At 45.3% G+C, this 20000-nt stretch overlaps 3 protein-coding genes and 1 long non-coding RNA gene across 19 annotated transcripts in view; 2 read left to right on the top strand and 2 right to left on the bottom strand.

Annotated features, from left to right (window-relative positions):
- LOC115529313 (flocculation protein FLO11) overlaps nt 1-6161 on the bottom strand; it is an 11244-nt gene extending 5083 nt beyond the window's left edge. Inside the window, exons 1-7 of one of the 4 annotated variants that reach the window (XM_030337936.1) lie at nt 5905-6161; nt 5378-5518; nt 5226-5287; nt 4982-5117; nt 1681-4485; nt 1390-1490; nt 69-915 (exon numbers count right to left, since the gene is read on the bottom strand). In XM_030337936.1, coding sequence (XP_030193796.1) covers nt 69-915; nt 1390-1490; nt 1681-4485; nt 4982-5117; nt 5226-5287; nt 5378-5461 — 4035 coding nt within the window. In that variant the 5' untranslated portion in view covers nt 5462-5518; nt 5905-6161. The remainder of the gene's footprint in view (nt 1-68; nt 916-1389; nt 1491-1680; nt 4486-4981; nt 5118-5225; nt 5288-5377; nt 5519-5904) is intronic. The other 3 variants (XM_030337934.1, XM_030337935.1, XM_030337937.1) reach the window with 3 other exon arrangements.
- Nucleotides 6162-6526: 365 nt separating this feature from the next.
- wdr55 (WD repeat domain 55) lies at nt 6527-8914 on the bottom strand. Its single transcript, XM_030337941.1, has 4 exons — nt 8347-8914; nt 7906-8012; nt 7470-7739; nt 6527-7097 (listed from the first exon to the last, which is right to left on the bottom strand). Exons 1-4 carry the CDS (start codon nt 8854-8856, stop codon nt 6764-6766), a joined length of 1221 nt encoding a protein of 406 aa, XP_030193801.1. The 5' UTR covers nt 8857-8914; the 3' UTR covers nt 6527-6763.
- A 2389-nt stretch (nt 8915-11303) lies between these two features.
- Nucleotides 11304-12270, top strand: LOC115529310 (uncharacterized). Its single transcript, XR_003973506.1, has 3 exons — nt 11304-11380; nt 11614-11957; nt 12112-12270. It is a non-coding gene; the product is annotated as an uncharacterized LOC115529310 (long non-coding RNA).
- Nucleotides 12271-13385: 1115 nt separating this feature from the next.
- LOC115529308 (coiled-coil domain-containing protein 171) overlaps nt 13386-20000 on the top strand; it is a 51520-nt gene continuing 44905 nt past the window's right edge. For 11 of the 13 annotated variants that reach the window (XM_030337927.1, XM_030337922.1, XM_030337926.1 and 8 more), the window contains exons 1-12: nt 13386-13497; nt 13942-14019; nt 14247-14409; nt 15276-15438; nt 16134-16312; nt 16452-16598; nt 17529-17600; nt 17799-17935; nt 18419-18557; nt 18881-18968; nt 19532-19647; nt 19800-19889. In XM_030337927.1, the coding sequence (XP_030193787.1) occupies nt 13949-14019; nt 14247-14409; nt 15276-15438; nt 16134-16312; nt 16452-16598; nt 17529-17600; nt 17799-17935; nt 18419-18557; nt 18881-18968; nt 19532-19647; nt 19800-19889 (1365 nt within the window). In that variant the 5' untranslated portion in view covers nt 13386-13497; nt 13942-13948. Of the gene's footprint in view, nt 13498-13533; nt 13660-13941; nt 14020-14246; nt 14410-15275; nt 15439-16133; nt 16313-16451; nt 16599-17528; nt 17601-17798; nt 17936-18418; nt 18558-18880; nt 18969-19531; nt 19648-19799; nt 19890-20000 lie in introns of those variants that run through there. The other 2 variants (XM_030337918.1, XM_030337917.1) reach the window with 2 other exon arrangements.

Below are 20000 nucleotides of genomic sequence, written 5' to 3'. Positions count from 1 at the left end.
AAACGGAGACAGACGGACAGAGAGAGACGAAGAAGCTGACTGACAAAGGGACACACAGACAGACTTACAGGGCTGTCTGACTTGAGGGCGATGCGCAGGTCGCCATGGATACGGTGCAGCGTGGAGTCCAGCAGCGTTCCTCTGGTCTCCCCGACACTCTGCTGCTCAACTCCATCACCCAGCATGCCTTGCAGCTCCGCACCGCCCTCCTCCATCCTCTCCTCCACCTCCTTCTCCTCTGCCTTCTCCTCTGGGAGGGTAGTTCTCCTCTTTCTCTGTGGTGGCTTCACCTCCTCCTCCCTCTCCTCCTCCTCCTCCTTCTCCTCTGGGCGGGTAGTTCTCCTCTTCCTCTGTGGTGGCTTCACCTCCTCCATCCTCTTCTCCTCCTCCTTCTCCTCTGGGCGGGTAGTTCTCCTCTTCCTCTGTGGTGGCTTCACCTCCTCCCTCTCCTCCTCCTCCTTCTCCTCTGGGCGGGTAGTTCTCCTCTTCCTCTGTGGTGGCTTCACCTCCTCCATCCTCTCCTCCTCCTCCTCCTCCACCCCTGCGCCTCTCTTGCTCCTCCTCCGGTCTTCCTGTGGTTCAGACTCCTGCTTCGCCGCTGGGCTCCTCCCTCTCCCGCCTCCTCCTCTCCCTCGTCCTCGTCCTCTTCCTCTCCTTCCTCCTCTTCTCCCTCCTCTACTCCCTCTGGTGCCCTGGCTCTCGTCCTTCTCCTCTTTCCTCCCCTCTTCCTCCTCCTCCCTCGTCTCCTTCCTCCCCGCCTCCTGCTTCCTCAGCTCCTCATGAGTGAGTGTCCGGTCTCCGCCGGTCGTGGAGCGCCTCCGTCCTCTGCCGCGTGCTGATTGGCTCGGTGCCGCGGTGGCCGTCCTGCTGCGGAGTTTCTCCACCTTTCTCACCCGCTGACCCAGACGGCTCCACCTGGAGGAAAACCAGGTGACCTTATCGTGACATCACCATCGTGTGCACGTCACAGGGATCCATAGTCCCAGGAGAAGTCTTTATCTATGGAAATGATGTTGTGCCGATATATACATTATACACAATGTATAGGAATGGCCCGAATACATAGGGACGCTCCTACACGTCTTAATAAATTTCAAGCATTTAATATTCACTAGAATAAAATTCATCCCATGTATGAATCTGAATCTGAGCGGGCGGAGACCACAGCTGGAGAATTGGGACTTATCAACTAGTCCATGTCTATGGATGTATTGTAGTAGAGTATAGAGTCCATGTCTATGGATGTAATGTAGTAGAGTATAGAGTCCATGTCTATGGATGTAATGTACAGAGGTAGAGTATAGAGTCCATGTCTATGGATGTAATGTAGTAGAGTATAGAGTCCATGTCTATGGATGTAATGTACAGTAGTAGAGTATAGAGTCTCACGTGGTTTCCTTCCTCCTGCCTCCTCTTCCTCTCCTGGTGGTGATCAGACCCCGCAGAGAACGCAGCACATTCTCTCTCCTGACAGCCAGACGCTGCTGCCGCTACACACACACACACACACACACACACACACACACACACACACACACACACACACACACACACACACACACACACACACACACACACACACACACACACACACACACACTTTACACAGTCCCTGTGAGGCAACAAGGGCCCAAAGGAAGGAGACAAGGCAAGAAGACTGGAAGCGAGAGGTGAACTCACCTGCTGGTCCTCTTCAACGGTGGACTTCTCCTTTGCCTCGGTCGGCTCAACGCTCCCATCCTCCTTCTTTCCTTCCGTGTTCTCTCCTTCCTCCTGTTCCACCTCTCCCCGCCTCTTCCTCATGTGAGTAGTACCGTGACTACTAGAACCACTAGGTCCATCGGACTGGGGAGCTGAAGTAGTGGAACTGCGTGTGCGTCGGACTTGGGGTTCAGCAGCGCCTTCAGATGGAGCAGACGGCGTGGTCGTCTCTCTAGGTGTGGGGGCTGTCGTGGTTTGAGGTTGAGTTGCGTCTTCAGTGACAGATGAGGCTGACGGCGTGGTCGTCTCTCTAGGTGTGGGGGCTGTCATGGTTTGAGGATGAGTAGCGTCTTCAGTGACAGATGGAGCTGACGGCGTGGTGGTCTCTCTAGGTGTGGGGGGTGTCATGGTTTGAGGTGGAGGCGTTTGGTCTGCAGTCTGATCAGCGGGTGGACCAGCACCAGGTATGGAACTGCTTGCCAGTTCAGCTGGGGTGACTTTGGTAGCTGTGATGGCATCAGTTAATGGAGTAGAGCTCCTTGTAGCTTTCGCTTGGGTTGATTGGCTGGAATTACTTGTAGTATTATCGGTTAAAGGAGTCGAGCTTCTTGTAGCTTTAGCTGTGGTTCGAAGGTTAGCGCTAGCTGTTGTTCTATCGGTTAATGAAGTAGAGCTCCTTGTAGCTTTAGCTAGGCTTGATTTGTTAGCGTTAGCTATTGGGGCACCGGTCAACAAACTAGAGCTCCTTGTGGCTTTAGCTGTGGTTGGTTGGCTAGCGTTAGCTGTGGTGCTATCGGTTAATGGAGCAGAGCTCCTTGTAGCTTTAGCTAGGCTTGGTTGGCTTGCACTAGCTGGGGTCGCATCGGTTAACAGAGCAGAGCTTATTGTAGCTTCAGCTGGGCATGGTTGGCTAGTGTTAGCCGTGGTAGCATCGGTCAAAAGAGCAGTGCTTATTGTAGCTTTAGCTTGGCTTGGTTGGCTAGCATTGGCTGTGATAGAATCAGTTAAAGGAGTAGAGCTTCTAGTGACTTTAGATGGGCTTGGTTTGCCAGTGATATCTTCAGTTAACGGACTAGAGCTTCTTGTAGCTTTAGCTCGGCTTGGTTGGCTAGCATTAGCTGTGATAGCATCAGGTAGAGGAGTAGAGCTCCTTGTAGCTTTAGCTCGGCTTGGTTGGCTATCATTAGCTGGGATAGCATCAGTTAAAAGAGTAGAGCTCATTTTCACTTTAGCTATGCTTGGCTGGCTAGCGATCGCAATGGTACTATCAGTTAATAGAGCAGAGCTCCTTGTAGCTTTAGATAGGCTTGGTTGGCTAGCATTCGATTTGTTAACAATGGTTAAAGGAGAAGTGCTTCTTGAAGATTTAGCTAGGCTTGGTTGGATCGCATTGGCTGTGGAAGTAGCATCAGTTGAAGGAGTAGAGCTTCTTGTAGCTTTAGCTAGGCTTGGTTGGATAGCATTGGCTGTGGTAGCAGCATCAGTTGAAGGAGTAGAGCTTCTTGTAGCTTTAGCTAGGCTTGGTTGGATAGCATTGGCTGTGGTAACATCAGTTGAAGGAGTAGAGCTTCTTGTAGCTTTAGCTAGGCTTGGTTGGATAGCATTGGCTGTGGTAGCAGCATCAGTTGAAGGAGTAGAGCTTCTTGTAGCTTTAGCTAGGCTTGGTTGGATAGCATTGGCTGTGGTAGCATCAGTTGAAGGAGTAGAGCTTCTTGTAGCTTTAGCTAGGCTTGGTTGGATAGCATTGGCTGTGGTAGCATCAGTTGAAGGAGTAGAGCTTCTTGTAGCTTTAGCTAGGCTTGGTTGGATAGCATTGGCTGTGGTAGCATCAGTTGACGGAGTAGAGCTTCTTGTAGCTTTAGCTAGGCTTGGTTGGCCAGCATTAGTTGTGGAAGCATCGATCAATGGAGCTGAGCTCCTTGTTACTTTAGCTGGGCTTGATTGGCATTTAGCATTGCTGACATTAGATAAAAGAATAGAGATGGTAGCAGGTTTCGCTGGCGTTGCTTTGGTGGTGTTATCATCAACAGAAGCATTAGTTAATTGAGCAGAGCTCCTAGTGACTTTAGATGGACTTGATTTACTAGAGATAGCTTCAGTTAACGGAGTCGAGCTCCTTGTATTTTTTGCTAGGCTTGGTTGACTGATGTTAGCCGTGGTAGCATCAGTTAAGGGGGCAGAGCTCCTTGTAGCCTTAGCTTGGCTTGGATTGCTAATACTGGCTGTGGTAGCCTTGGTTACAGGAGTAGTGCTCCTTGTAGCTTTAGCTGAGCTTAATTGGCTAGTTTCAGCTGTGGTAGCATTTGTTAAAGGAGGAGAGTTTAGAGGGAATTTAGCTGGGCTTGGAATGCTAGTTTCAGCAGTGGTAGCTTCAGTTAGGGCCACAGAAATGCCAGAAGGTTTGGCTGGCAAGACTTTAATGGCCTTATGCTCTGTTTGAGGGCTACTAGCGTTTTTCAAACTGCGCGTGCGTCTGACTTTAGGTTGAATAACGTCTTCAGTGACAGATGTAGCGGTCGGGGAGGTTGTCTCTCTTGGTGCGGGGGCTTTCGTGGTTTTCGATTTTGGTGTTGCAACAACTTTTTTACCAGCACCAGGTATGGAGCTGCTAGCAGGTTCAGCTGACATGGGTTTCGTAGTTTCAGCAGTAGTGTCAACAGAAGCAGACCCACTAGCAGGTTCAGCTGGGCTTTGTTTTGGACGCCTGCCCCCCCGATTAGGGCTTTTCTGGGGAGCAGGATCCTTCCCCGTTGGAGCTTTAGGAGAACTTGTCTTAGTTGGCGACTGAGGAGAGAGGAAGAAGCAGACAGACGGTAAGACAGGGCGACAGAAACACATGGCGACAGACATAAAGAGATATGGACAAGAAGACAGACGCACAGAAAGACGGACAGAGATACAGAGACGTAGAGAAATAGACATACAGAGAGACAGACTTACAAAGAGACAGACATACAGAGACAAAACGTACAGAGAGATAGACACAGCGAGACAGACGTCTAGTCATAGTTGCATTATTTCTTTTTTTGCCAGGCCAATATAGCTCTCCTCAGTTGAAAAAAATTATGGGGCGATAGGCAGAGTGAAATGGACAGACTGAGAGAGAAGGAGTGAAACAGAGAGTGAAACAGTGTGAGTGAAACAGAGACAGAAAGATTGAAACAGACAGAAAGAAAGAGACAGAGACAGAGACAGAGAAAAAAGTGAGTTGGAGACGACAGATTGAGACAGACAGTGAGAGACAGAGACAGATAAAGATAGGGAGAGAGTGAGACGGTACCTTTTGTTTACTTTCAACACCTGGTGTGTTCTGGATCTCCCACATGCCTTCTGTGAATCCTCTGATCCGCACCCCTTTGCCATACTTGGCTTGATTTCCCGCATAAGGTACCACTTTGTCCCGCAGAACCAGACCACTGGATCAGCGAGGAAGAGTTTTCAAAAACACTTTATTTTATAAAAACAAGCCAGATGGTGAGAGAGACAAAATCTTTAATTTGCAGTATCACCTCATTTAAACTCACATTTGGTGGGTCCCGAAGAAGAACACACCAATCATTTTCTTGGTTACATCGTTACTGCAGACCTGCATACACAAACGGTAGTCAAGTAAGTAGGTAAGTAGGTAAGTAAGTAAGTAAGTAAGTAAGTAAGTAAGTTAGAGTGTTTGTCTTACCCGAGCAGGCCAATGGGGGAAGCCCCTCATCTTGGCGAAGACAAGGTCTCCCAGTTTGTATCTGGTCGATGCTCCTCCGGCCATGGCTGATGTCAGGTTCAGAACGTCAACAGCCTGGCTTTAGCCCATACAAACGTTACACTTTTTATGATTTATAGTCAGAAAACCATACAATGGACATGGATACAATTTAAAGGATGGTTTGGAACCGTTAGTAGCGTTACACTGGTATGTAACATACCAACATAATAACATTTATTCCTCTTAATATAATGTTCATGAGTTATGTATTAATTTAGCTAGGCACAGCTGTCCTGATCCATTCATAACGGCTAGCGTTACCGTATGCGTGTCTGTGTGGTGGGTTTCACTATTACCACTACTTTCGTGTAGCTCATTGTTGACATACAAACCCCCACACACACACTAAGGACACGACCGGAACTCTGCTGAATATTAGGAAATATGAATTTATTAGATTGCGTATTATCAGGATAAAAAAGCCTAAATGCACACTTATAAATTACCTGAATTTCAGAGAACACTCCCTTTAAAATCCTAAAATGAACACGCCGTGGGACTCTTATTCCATCAGTGATGCTAAATAGCTAATACAGTGCGCCGCCATATTGCGTTAGATCGTCACGTGACAACAGAATGGCGGGTACGGGATGCTGTGTTCAAGGCGGATGGGAGTAATTATTTTCAGGTCCCAGTCTTTGGATTACGCATCGTTTGATGATTTAAATCATAATTGTTAATGTCATGTGTTTGACCGTTTATTGTGCAATTGTTCAGTTAAAGGCTGTAGAGAAAACACAATGAGAAAGACTACATTTCGCTAATTCGTTTTCTTTGCATGAAAAATTATCATTTAAATCCATAAACATGTGTGTAATCCGGGGCATATAAAGACTGGGACCAGAAAATAATTACTTTTCCTCCATTGAAACCCATTCATATCATGAAAAGTATGGGCTCTACCGGAAGGGGCGTGACTTCGCCACTCTAGAACTTTGTCTCCTAATACAAATTACGTTAACCTTGTAGGTTGCAGCCAAAGTAAAAGAATCCCAAAATTATAAAGGTGAACCCTGTGTATTTTCCGTCTACATATTTTGATACCGGCACAACCATTTGCATACAAAGTCATATTTCACACCTCAAATCCTCCTTTATTCAGAAACATAAATGTATTTAAACCATATCATGTTTTTTTTTTTCAAACACATGTGGCCCCGTTGCTGTAGTATACAGCAAGGTACAATCAGCTTTGTACAATCCAACAACGGCACAGACCTTTGTGATGTCCCTTAGAGACCTTGAGGTCCGGAACCTACAAGAGAAGGGCCGTTGCAATGGCAAAGTTCTCCAGGATCCTAAACCTTAATCACTGCCACTATCACTATCATCCTCCTCCTCGTCTTCCCCCTCCACCTCTTCCATCTTCTCTGGTTCTTCCACCAGTCCATTGAAAAAGTCATTCCCGCCCAGCGCTTTGTTACTGAGTGACGCAAGGCGCCCGTCTCTCTTCTTGCGCTTGCGGTAGTCGTTCACCATCATGGCAGGGAGCTTGGAGATGTCCCAGAACTTGATGAGCTGGTCGTGGGCGCAGCTTGCCAGGAAGTGGACGTCTCTGGACTTGGCGATCTGTTCTATGGGCTCTCCGACATGCTGACCGAGACAGCCGATGACGCGGTTAGGCATCACGTTGATGGCCCTGAGGACCACAGACATCACGAGATATTAGGCTAGTATACAATTAGGCAAGGCAACTTTATTCATATAGCACTTTTCATACACTAGACAGACTCAGTGTATCTGCTGCTTCACATAGAAACATTGTCATGCAATAAAATGAAATAATAAAAACAGAATAGATAAGTTAAAAGTAATAAAATAATATAGATAGATACGTAAAATAAAATAAAGGCAAAGTAAAGAAATAATGTATTATAGAGGGTGCAATGTTTTCAATATTTAGCAGAAAGCTAAAGCTTTATTAATCTTTTATGGGACCATGTTTTGATGGGAGATTCCTAGCAAGCACAACACTGAATGTGAACGTTTGATGTGTGGACTGACTACCGACCGTATGTAGCCGTCCATGGAGGCCGTGCACATGATGCTGTCCGTCACGGGCACGATGCAGTCCACCGACTCGGCCTTCACGGCGAAGCGGTCGCTGGTGGCGCCGAAGCCGTTCCAGTTGAAGATGTAGATGGTTCCCTCGCTGGAGCCACATACCACCTTCCTCCCCCTTTTCATCACCGCAACAGAGGTCAAGTCCCCGCTCTGAAACTCTGAAAGCAGCTCGAAGCGCCGCCTTTTGAGATTGAACACGCCCATGGTGCCGTCGCCGCTGTTCAAACAGACACCAGATTAACCGTGGATAAGAATTAGCTTCAGACCAGGATCAAGATCTTACCAAGTCTTATTTTAATAACAATAAGTAGCATAACCGGGAGGCAAGTATAATGATGTAGCAGTAGCTAGCTAGGCTGGCATTGAGTGTATTTATGGAGTACCTGGCAGTAAGTAGGATTTTCTTTGCCTGGTCCACAGCTAAACTGCTGATGTAGTCTTCATGGTGTTTCAGGTCCATAAATGCAGAGCCCTTTCTAAGGTCCCAGGCCTGCAACAGTAAAACATCAAGTCTAGAATCAAAACATGTGAATCTTTCTTATAAACACAGGTATGACTGCTAAAGCTCAGGTAAACAATGCATTGAAAGGTTGGGTACGGTATTGTGTTATATAGTTAGAGATAATGTTGTGTAGGGATGAGGCTATATAGTTAAGAGTTCAATTATGCATTAGGTTATGTCTAGGGTCAGGTATGTTGTGGTTGTATTCTAGGGGCTAGGATGGGCTAAGTATTATTATTATTATATGGTCAGGATCAGGTTATAAGGGGGGGGGGGGGGGGGGGGGGGTGTAGTATATAAGGGCTATAGGTGTATACGGTACCTTTACAGTACCTCCATCGTCCCCGGTAGCCAGGATGTTTTCATCAACGACCAGTAGCGTGTTGATGGGTGCACTGTGCGCTTTCTGGATGCGCGTCACCAACTTGCCCACTTCTACGTCCATCATGTGCACGCACTTGTCTTTAGAGACGCTGAACAGCTTCTCACCATCACCAGAGAAGGCTATCTCTCTGCATGACTTCAGGTGGTGACCAGAGGACCACAGCTCCTTGTTCTCACCCTCCGTGCAAGAATAGGAATAGGCGTAAATGTCCCCGTCGAGATCCCCAAAGGCCAGGATATCTCTGCTGGGGTGAAACGCCAATGTGTTCGAGATCGCCTCAAGTTTAATGTCCTCCGGAGTTTCCCGAATTCTTGGTTCATGCGTTTCGTCTTCGTCATCGTCATCTTCGTCTGTGTTAACTTTAGTATTGTCTGAAGTATTTTCTGTGGTATGTGTACAATGTACGGCTGAATTCGAGATTTCAACGTGCTCTAAGGGAGCCGCCATGATGTTGTTCTGCCTCTTCTTCGAGGAGCTTTATTGTAATGCAGTTTGGTATATAGCGCCCTCTATGGACTCATGTCAGCTAGTTATACATAAGTGATTTCATAGTTGCTTTACTTCTACTGTGAATGCTCTGGCTGAGCTACAGGGTGTTTCTGTCGAGATGTCAGTTATTCAATAAAATCGACAATTAACTGTACAATGTCGTAATATGACCAAACTAGATGATCAATGTATCTCAAAATAGTTAGAGTTACATGGTTTAATGTTAATGTCACAATATGTTAACTATCAATCTATAATAATATTGCAATATGTTCACTAGACCCTCTGTGTCTTGAGACCCATTGTATGAGAGATCTCCGTCCAGAGAGAGGCATGTGGATTGAGAGACCATCTCGAATCATGGCTTTTCAACTTGTGGTACGCGTACCAGTCTTGGTAGTGTGGGTACTGCATGGTGGTATTAGGATTATATTGTTGAAATAGGCAAAAGAGTAATAGAAAAAAAATGATACGTATATAATTGAAAAAAAAAAATATATATATTGTTAAAATAGTAAATACAGCATTCTACTTATTATTAAAATAAGCCTTGTGCATTCCATCTCCATCCATCCTCAATTTAATCCTAATTAAATGGTCCAACAGTCTCACATGGTGGACTCTCAGCCAAAAAAAAAAGACGAAATAAACGTCACTTGTTTGTTTAAAGATGGTGATGGTACCCTAAAGCCTTATATACTATACTAATAGAACAATATGTTAACGATACTATATCACTTTATAGTAATATTATAGCGCAAGTCACTAACAATAAAGGGTTAGGGGTTCTATGCCCAGTGTAGCGTAGTAGGTAGAGGAAAGCACTAAATACACACACATACATATATGCTGCTATGTCTTTTATTTTTGTAATTGTGTGTGTGTGTGTGTCATGCTGACCAGTTCTCTCTTGTAATAGAGGTGGTTAGCCTCAAAGAGACGCCATGATGTTATAGCTATGTAGATAACATCATGCTTTCTCATTCCTCAACCAGAAGGCCCTATGTTGCGAAAGAATCAAGAAAAACACCAAAGTCACCCATATCAGTTATAGTTATATTGCAATATGTACACTAGTCCATATCACTTTATAGTAATATTGTGATATGTTATCTAGACCATATCAGTTTATAAATATATTTTTTTGTTTAACAAAGCCAAATTAGTTTATAGTAATATAACAATATGTTAACTAGACCATATCAGTTTATAGTTATATTACAATAGGTTAACTAGATCATATCATAGTCAATTACCATTAGTTAACTAAACCAAATTAGTTGAAAGTAATATTATAATATGTTAACTAGACCATTATATAATTGCACAGGTTGTGGTTCAATCTTAGGACACGCCCTGTCTACTATCAATTTAAAAGAGGAATCAAAGGGGTGGACCAAGGCACTTGTGGTTCATACCGCTGACGACTGTTGGACCATTTAATTCAGAGAAAAATATCAGCTGGAATTTTACTTATGGTTTTACTTATTTCAACTAGAATTTAAAAGTTCACATATATGGAATCAGTGATTAATAAATACAGAATAGTCAAGAATGGATTTCTTTACTTCTGATACAAAAAAATTCAATTGTGTGTCTGCATCAGAATTCATATATGTAAATTCACTATTGGTTTATTTCTAGAAAACACATTTGAATCTTGTTCTGCATATTCGTAATTGAGATTAGTCTGATTCAAATAATTGCTTGAAGTTAGTTGAACATCCACTAATCAGGTTCACTGTTTTCCTGCTCTGCAGATCTGCAGCCTGTGATGATGTCATCATTGACTGGTGGCTGTCCATTGGCTCTTGTCATTCTGCTTCTCGTGTCCATGGATCCTACAGCCACTGAGGTGGTAAACAAAGTCGAAGAATATAAAGAATTCTTCCTATAGGAGCAACCCAACCAGATATACCAGGAGTGTTGCTTATAGGGAAAAATCGGAACCAGAATACAAGCCCATATGCAAGACATATATAAATGTCAGAGGCCCTAGGCCCTAGCCCTAGGCCCAACTAGAGTGACATTTGGCCCTAGCCCTAGGCCCAACTAGAGTAGCTCCACTCTCCCGTAGGTGATCTTTGAGAATTCAGTTCTTATCAGTAGAAGCCAGAGCAGATTTATCACCAATAAAAGTCAGAAACAAGCCATGTTGACCGCTGTCTTCATCAGAATATAGCGTTCTTGTTTATGAAGCGGAAGCACGCGCACATTTAACACCAACACTTAAGATCGAGTCTCCGAAACAGAAAAACAAACATGGCCAAACAGAGCTCCGGCATGCGTGTCAGCCGCCAAGTGTAATATGTTAACTAGACCATTATATAATTGCACATGATGTTGTTTGGTCTGAGGACACGCCCTGTCTTCTATAAATTTAAAAGAGGAATCAAAGGGGTGGACCAACGCACTTGTGGTTCATACCGCTGACGACTCCATCTCATTCAGAGAACCCACACCAAATATCAACTGGAATCCTGTGAGTTTTTAATGAACTCTTCACTCTTCCACAACTCTGCACAATCTGGTTTATTTATTTCAACTAGAATTTAATACGTTTGCACCTATCGAGTGATTAGTAAATACAGAATGGTAAAGAATTGGATTTCTTTCTTCACATCTGATATAAAAATGGGAAATTGCATGTCTGCATCAGAATTCGTATTTTTTAATTCACGATTGGTTTATTATCACTGTTTCCCTGCTCTGCAGATCTGCAGCCTGTGATGATGTCACCAGTGACTGGTGGCTGTCCATTGGCTCTTGTCATTCTGCTTCTCGTGTCCACGGAGCCTACAGCCACTGCGGTAGTGAAGAAAGTCAGCGACTGTGCGGAATTCTTCCTGGATGGAAAGCCACCAAAAATAGAAAACGTGTTGGATCAGGGGAACATTCAGTACCCAGATCGCTACGCGCCCATATGCCAGAAATATAACAATAAAAATAGGTTCATGACACTATAAGACAAAGTGAAGCAAATCCCAGTGTTTTCTGCATATAAATACACAGGGCACGAAAAAGGGAGATGCCAAGACAAATGGAAGCTTGAGCCGGGGGTAATTTAATATTTTATTTGTAACTAAGATGATGACAGTATATGTGATTAAGTATGTAACTATATTTGGTTGTAAATTACAATATGTTAGGTTAGGTATTGAAATAACTATAGAAGGAAACCTAAATAAACCTTGAATTCTCTCTTCTTTCTAGCTTGATGCCAAATACCAGTCTGCAGAAAAGGACTACCAGGGACAGGGTAGTTCGTATCATAAAGGCCATTTGTTTCCATGTTTTCATGCAAACAGCGAAGATGATCAGAAATCCACATTCATGGTGACTAATAGAGTTCCACAAGATCCCTCATTCAATATCGGAGGATGGAAGCAAATGGAGAATCGTGTCAAACGTGTGATGGATAAATACTGTTTAGACCAAAACAAAAAGCTTGAGGCATTTGTTTTGACTGGAGCATTTCCCAGTGATGAAAATATGCCAAACACCAAGGTCAATATTCCAAAAACTCTCTGGACAGCATTTTGCTGCTATAGCAAAGTTCTGCATAAGTGGTTTGCATGCGCACACTGGGGTGCCAACGTTAAGGGAAGATTGGAGGCCAAAACTGTGGCAGACTTGAATTTAAGTTTGGGAGTCGATCCCTTTCCTGATAAATGTCTCCACACTACAGATAGTGAGTTGCGTACTGTGTTTAGCAGTAGGCCTATAAGTCCTTCCTCAAAGACTCATGTCCGCAAGAAGGCAGGCAAACGGCCACCCAAACTGTAGAGCTAACAGAGTCTGTGCATCAACACCCTAAACAGTCGGCCGCTTGCTTCAAAGACGTAATTACTTGGTGTTGTATTGGATAGTAGGCTACCTCTTTCTATTTTAGGACAGTACTACCAAGTCTTCTTCTGGCTCTCTCTGATTGAATATTTTCATCTTTCAGCCCACATCTTTGTATGAAAGTACTTTTGTAAATATAAAGCAACAGATATTGAGTGTGTCTACATGTGTTTTATTATCTGGTGACAGAGATGTGGACCCAATACAATTTCTACCCCTTTCCCCTTCAAAACAAGGGGGAGGGGTAAGGGGAAAGGGGAAAGGGGTAGAAATGGGATTGGGCCGTGGTCCTCTTAGTTAGAAGGTAAAGTGATTTTTATCATAAATGATAAACCTCTCAGAGGTAGGGGTTCTATTTAGAGCAAGTAGAGCAAGGCACTAACACTGCAGGTTCAAGGGTTTTATTCCCTGTTTGTAGTTAACATTTAGCTGAACTTAGAACCTTGGAATGTAAGGAGCTCCCCATAACAAATTCTAAACATTAAGAAACATTTTTTTTTAAAGCATATTAGGCCTACCATGAATTGTAGGTCCGAATACAACGTTCGGATCACTGATTGGTTGCTAACTGCCAAAAGCCACCCCTACAATCGTTCAGATCACTGACTGGTTGTTAAAGGAGGGAGTTCCCGCCCATACCAAGTTAGGATCACTGATTGGTTGTTAACAAAGATTGTCCCGGCGTCTACTGTACGGTCAGCCTTCGTATTATGAAGACGGCGTCAGATTCAAAGGGATTTTCAATAAGCATTTGTAAGTGTTGTTGTTTTGCTTCCAGCCAATACAATGAGCGCACAACGTATATTTCTCTTTTCATCTTATATTTATACATGACCCGCGACTTGTGTTGGCCAAATGTCCGCTGGATCTAGATCTATACTTCTTTGTTGTGTTGGCTCCGCTGGCATGGGAACCGTAAGTTCTTACGAAGTCATAGTAGTAGCCTCATTTTTGTTTAACTTCAGCGATATACAATATAAACAACGTTATTGTTTGTTATATATAGAGTTTGTTAACGATACGACTCTTCGTGTCAATGAAGTGTCGTATCGTGACTTTTCATTTAGAAAGACGTGATGCCAGTGTTGTCCAGTCTGTATGTTATTAAACTACTTTCCTACAGACGTTTACCTAACGCACATAACACAAAACTAGGAACAGGACTCAGATCACACAATGCGTCATGTGTTTCTTTAGGTGAGTCATGTCGACCCAACCAGAGGGTCGAGGACCTGAAGAGGCCAGCAAAGACCTGCTGCGATCCCAGGCAACAAGGTGGCTCAAATTTCTACTCAATTAAAAACGTAGTCTTTAAAATCTCGAATAATTTAAATTGTAATAATTTAAATCTTAACTGATTCTTACTCGTTTTCCCAGACCAGTGTGTACACACCGGTACACATGCATATACAGACCGGTATACAATGTATACTATGTATAGTAGTATAGTATGTATAGTAGTATATATGTATATACATGTATTGGAAGTTGTCTTTCTTCAGCTTAAAGGAGCTGAAGCAGAGAGGAGGGGAGAGGAGGCGAGGAGGACAGAGTCAAGAGGAGGAAAAGGGAGGAGGAGGAGCAGATCTTTGGGGCCAGAAGAGATGGAGAGTGCAACAGCTGGAGAAAGACAAGCTGGACATGATTGCTGCCAACAACCACGAGGTAAAATCCACACACTCACTTACTCACATGCTACTCACTCACTCACTCAGTCACTCACTCAGTCACTCACTCAGTCATTCACTCAGTCACTCAGTCACTCAGTCACTCACTCACTCACTCACTCACTCACTCACTCACTCACTCACTCACTCACTCACTCACTCATTCACTCACTCACTCACTCACTCACTCACTCACTCACTCACTCACTCACTCACTCACTCACTCACTCACTCACTCACTCACTCACATGCTACTCACTCACTCACATCCTACTCACACACTCATTCACTCACTCACTCACTTACTCACTCACTCACTCACTCACTCACTTACTCACATGCTACTCACTCACTCACTCACTCAAATGCTACTCACTCACTCACTACTCACTCACTCACATGCTACTCACTCACTCACTCACTCACATGTTACTTACGAACCTTACGTCATATGGAGTAGTGAAGTGGGTGGGGTGTAGGTCAGAGATGGGGTAGTGATGAGGGTGGGGTGTAGGTCAGAGATGGGGTAGTGATGAGGGTGGGGTGCAGGTCTCAGATGGGGTAATGATGAGGGTGGGGTGTAGGTCTCAGATGGGGTAATGATGAGGGTGGGGTGTAGGTCAGAGATGGGGTAGTGATGAGGGTGGGGTGTAGGTCTCAGATGGGGTAGTGATGAGGGTGGGGTGTAGGTCTCAGATGGGGTAGTGATAAGGGTGGGGTGCAGGTCTCAGATGGGGTAGTGATGAGGGTGGGGTGTAGGTCTCAGATGGGGTAGTGATGAGGGTGGGGTGCAGGTCTCAGATGGGGTAGTGATGAGGGTGGGGTGTAGGTCTCAGATGGGGTAGTGATGAGGGTGGGGTGCAGGTCTCTGGGCTGCAGGCGGTGTTGACGGGGTTACGGGCGGAGCTGGAGAGAGGAGAGGTGGAGCGACAGAGCCTGGAGTACCAGCTGGCCCTGAGCCACAGACAGACGGACAGAGAGGCAGAGCGGAGCGCCACCCTCACCACACACAACCACACTCTGAGGGGTGAGTCACACACGCACACGCAAACACGCACGCGTACGGGGGCTGTGAGACACACAAGGTGACCACTGCACCCCTCCTCCAACGGCTTGGAAAACGCACACACACAGACGACGTGTAAAGCAGGGGCAGACATCATGTCGAGTACGTGTGTAAGGGGACCGCCTGGCACACGTCATGTGTTCTTAACGTGTACTTAATGTGTATTAACATGTACTTACAAGTACATGTTACTCAAACTTAACTTGTGCTCCACCTTTCATGCATGGTGCGTGTAGACTTTCATGTATGGCATCGTTTTGCGTGTTGTTTCTAACTGGTATATAGAATGGTCTGTGGCCTACTGACTCCAGATCAGACATAGTGATACTGTTGAGGAGACGATATCAAACAATGTACCAAATACATTAACAACATAATGTGGCAACGTTCATAACGTTTATGTAATTGATTTAATTCTTAGAGACACATTATCCGTCAGACATGCACATACATATGCACAGTTTGCACACATGCAAAGACACACACACACACACACACACCGACATAGACACAAATATAGACACACAGACACTACACATTAGATCACTATCAGCTTAGTATGTATAACCTGGAGAAGATTCAGCCAGTGTGTGTGTGTGTGTGTGTGTGTGTGTGTGTGTGTGTGTGTGTGTGTGTGTGTGTGTGTGTGTGTGTAGAGCGTGTGCTGCAGCTGGAAGAGAGGGTTTCTGAGGTGGAGGGGGGCCTGCGTGCCAGAGAACAGGACCAGCATGCATTGCTACAGGAAGTGAGTGAAGCTGAACGTCTGAAGAAGAAGGCACACGCACAAAACCACCGGCTGACCCAAGAGACCCAGCAGCTGCACTCACTGCTGAAGGTAACACACACACACACGCACGCACGCACGCACGCACGCACGCACGCGCGCGCGCACGCACACACACACACACACTCCTGAAGGTAATGCGCACACATGAGAAAAAAGAAAGGCACTCAAACTGTGTGTTGTTTTCCAGGAGAAGGAGGAGGCCTTTCAGGAGGTGAAGAGGAGGCTGCAGGAGGCGGAGAGAGAGAGAGAGAAGGACACCGAGGCACTCAGGGAGCTGACCGGCACACTGCACCTCCTACAGGGGAGAGAGGAGGAGAGCAGACGACAAGAGGAGGTAGGGGAGGAGAGAGACAGGAGGACAGAGGAGAGAGAGAAAGGAGGTGTAAGAGAGGAGAAGAGAGACAGGAAGATAGAGGAGGAGATAGAGACAGGTGGAGGAGAGAGAGACAGGATGACAGAGGAGGAGAGAGAGACAGGAGGACAGAGGAGAGAGAGAAAGGAGGTGTAAGATAGGAGAAGAGAGACAGGAAGATAGAGGAGGAGATAGAGACAGGTGGAGGAGAGAGAGACTGGATGACAGAGGAGAGAGAGAGACAGGGGGATAGAGGAGGAAAGAGACGGGAGGATAGAGAGAAAGGAAGTTACAAATAGGAGGACAGAGAGAAGGAGATTGATAGGAGGACAGAGAGGAGGAGAGAGTGACAGGAAGGGGAGAGACAGGAGGAGAGAGACAGGAAGGGGAGAGAGACAGGAGGAGAGTGACAGGAAGACAGAGAGAAAAAAACTATTAAAACATAACTGACATGAATCTGAGGTCCAAACAAATAATCAGAATAAGACAGCGTCCATTCACAGACAAAATGGTAACTGTCAAAAAATGTCATTGACTGTTTAAAGGTGCAGTGTGTACGATGGAGTGAGGTGAGGTTGCAATCAATGCGAAATAAAGACAAAACAACAAATTCTGTTATCTGGCATTACAAGGAAAGATGCAATACAATGCCGTCTAAACATTGATGAAAATACCAAAGTTGCTAATATGATCACAGTAGTTCATGGTGATATGACAGTTCTTTAACCCCGAGATCATCTCTCTCTCTCTCTCTCTCTCTCTCTCTCTCTCTCTCTCTCTCTCTCTCTCTCTCTCTCTCTCTCTCTCTCTCTCTCTCTCTCTCTCTCTCTCTCTCTCTCTCTCTCCCCTCTCTCTCTCTCTCTCTCTCCTCTCTTCTCTCTTCTCTCTTCTCTCTTCTCTCTCTCTCTGTAGCAGTGGATCCTGAGGATCAGGTGTTTGGAGTCCAACATTGAGGCAGAGAGAGCGGCTCACATAGAGGCTAAGGTACACACACACACACACACACACACACACACACACACACATACACACACACACACACACACACACACACACACACACACACACACACACACACACACACACAGACACACACACACACACACACAAACACTCACACAGGGTTGGTTTGTTATATCCTATGTGTGATTGTGTAAATCTATATTTATATAATGTGTGTAGGTGCGCGTCCAGGCCCTGGAGGGAGAGGCTGCTGTTGCGAGGTCTGGCCAACAGGAGGCGCTCAGTGACCTACAGCTCCTCAGGTCTCAGTTCAGAGAGGTGGAGCGAGCCATCAACACCACACACACTGTGGACATGTAAGACCTGTCTGTCTGTCTGTCTGTCTGTCTGTCTGTCTGTCTGTCTGTCTGTCTGTCTGTCTGTCTGTCTGTCTGTCTGTCTGTCTGTCTGTCTGTCTGTCTGTCTGCCATCAACACCACACACACACACACACACAGTGGACATGTAAGACCTGTCTGTCTGTCATCATGACCCCAATCACACACACTGTCTGTCTGTCTGTCTGTCTGTCTGTCTGTCTGTCTGTCTGTCTGTCTGTCTGTCTGTCTGTCTGTCTGTCTGTCTGTCTGTCTGTCTCTCATAAACACCAGACACACAGTGGATATGTAAGACCTGTCTTTCTGTCATCAACACCACACACATAGTGGACTTGTATGTCTCTCTGTCAATAGAATGACGATAGAATATTTTCAGTGTTTACATGCGGCAAATGTGTGTGTGTGTGTGTGTGTGTGTGTGTGTGTGTGTGTGTGTGTGTGTGTGAATGTGTGTATGTGTAGGTTAGAGAAGCAGTACCAGCAGTTTAAATCTGATATGAACGTTGCCTTGGAGACGGAGAGGAAGGCGACCTCTGATGTGGGCGACATGCTGGAGGAAGAGAAGAAAAGGCACGCACATACACACTCACTGCTGGAACAGGTAGAACACACACGCACTCACTCACTCACTCACTCACTCACGCACGCACGCACGCACGCACGCACGCACGCACGCACGCACGCACGCACGCACGCACGCACGCACGCACGCACGCACGCACGCACGCACGCACGCACACACACACTCTCTGCCCCTCTGTACTTTATTTATTAATGGTCGTGTCTAGACACAAAGAAATGCATAATGATTGTAAATAACCATAACTACTTGCTAGATCACTATCAGCTACGCATATATGACCTGGAGAGGAGTAAACTTGTGTGTGTGTGTGTGTGTGTGTGTTTGTGTGTTTATGTGTGTAGTCTAGTAAGAAACAGGTGTATCTTGAAGAGCTCCATGTGAGCTGTACAATGCAGATCAGAAAGACCCTGGACCATCACCACAACACAGGTAGGATACGGTCCAGATAGGATACGGTTCAGGTAGGATACGGTCCAGCGGGGATACGGTTCAGGTAGGATACGGTTCAGGTAGGATACGGTTCAGGTAGCATACGGTTCAGGTAGGATGCGGTTCAGGTAGGATACGGTTCAGGTAGGATACGGTTCAGGTAGGATACGGTCCAGGTAGGATACGGTCCAGGTAGGATACGGTTCAGGTAGGATACGGTTCAGGTAGGATTCTGTACAGGTAGGCTACTATAGGTAGGATACTATAGGTAGCATACTTATACAGGTAGGTTACTGTACAGGTAGGCTGTACAAAAGTATTATGTCCAGGATACTGAACAGATACGTTACTGAACGGGTAGGCTATATACTGTAGTTAGGATAATATAAATTGAGGACTGTACTGGTAGGTTACTATAGGTAAGATACTGTTTAGGAAGGTTACTAAAGGTAGGATAATGTACAGTGTACATGTAGGTTACTGTACATGTAGGTTGCTGTACATGGACACAATGATTTTATGTGTTAATGTTATTTAAAATGTACCGTATGTGGACTCAACAGGAAGGTGTGTCACAGCCACACAGGAAGTGAAGGATAATTCCTCTGCTGAAGTCTTGGAACATCTCACAGAAACTCTTAATAACTACCATCAAAACCTGGAAATAGCTACACAACAGGTACTCACAGATACACAATCCAATACATACTCAGATATACACACTCCGATATACATTCATTCATTCAGATACACATGTTCTCTCTTCTTAAATTGACAAGCAGAATCACTGGTGGGTGTGTGTGGGTGTGTGTGTTTGTGTGTGTGTGTCAGGTCCAGGATCTCCTTTGTGCTTCAGAGAAAATCGATGAGGAGAACAAAGCCCTCAGAGTCCTCATCTCAGACCAGAGACAGCACAACCAGGTTATAGAGTGTTCTATATCATAGTAACAGTCTAGGTTATAGTGGTCTATGTCATAGCAACAGTCTAGGTTATAGTGGTCTATGTCATAGCAACAGTCTAGGTTATTGTGT

Source organism: Gadus morhua, chromosome 17 (genome assembly GCF_902167405.1).
Source record: "Gadus morhua chromosome 17, gadMor3.0, whole genome shotgun sequence".
In the NCBI taxonomy this organism is placed as follows: Eukaryota; Metazoa; Chordata; class Actinopteri; order Gadiformes; family Gadidae; genus Gadus; species Gadus morhua.
The sequence above is the reverse complement of the archived record's forward strand: the minus strand, read 5'-3'. Positions and strand labels throughout refer to the sequence as shown.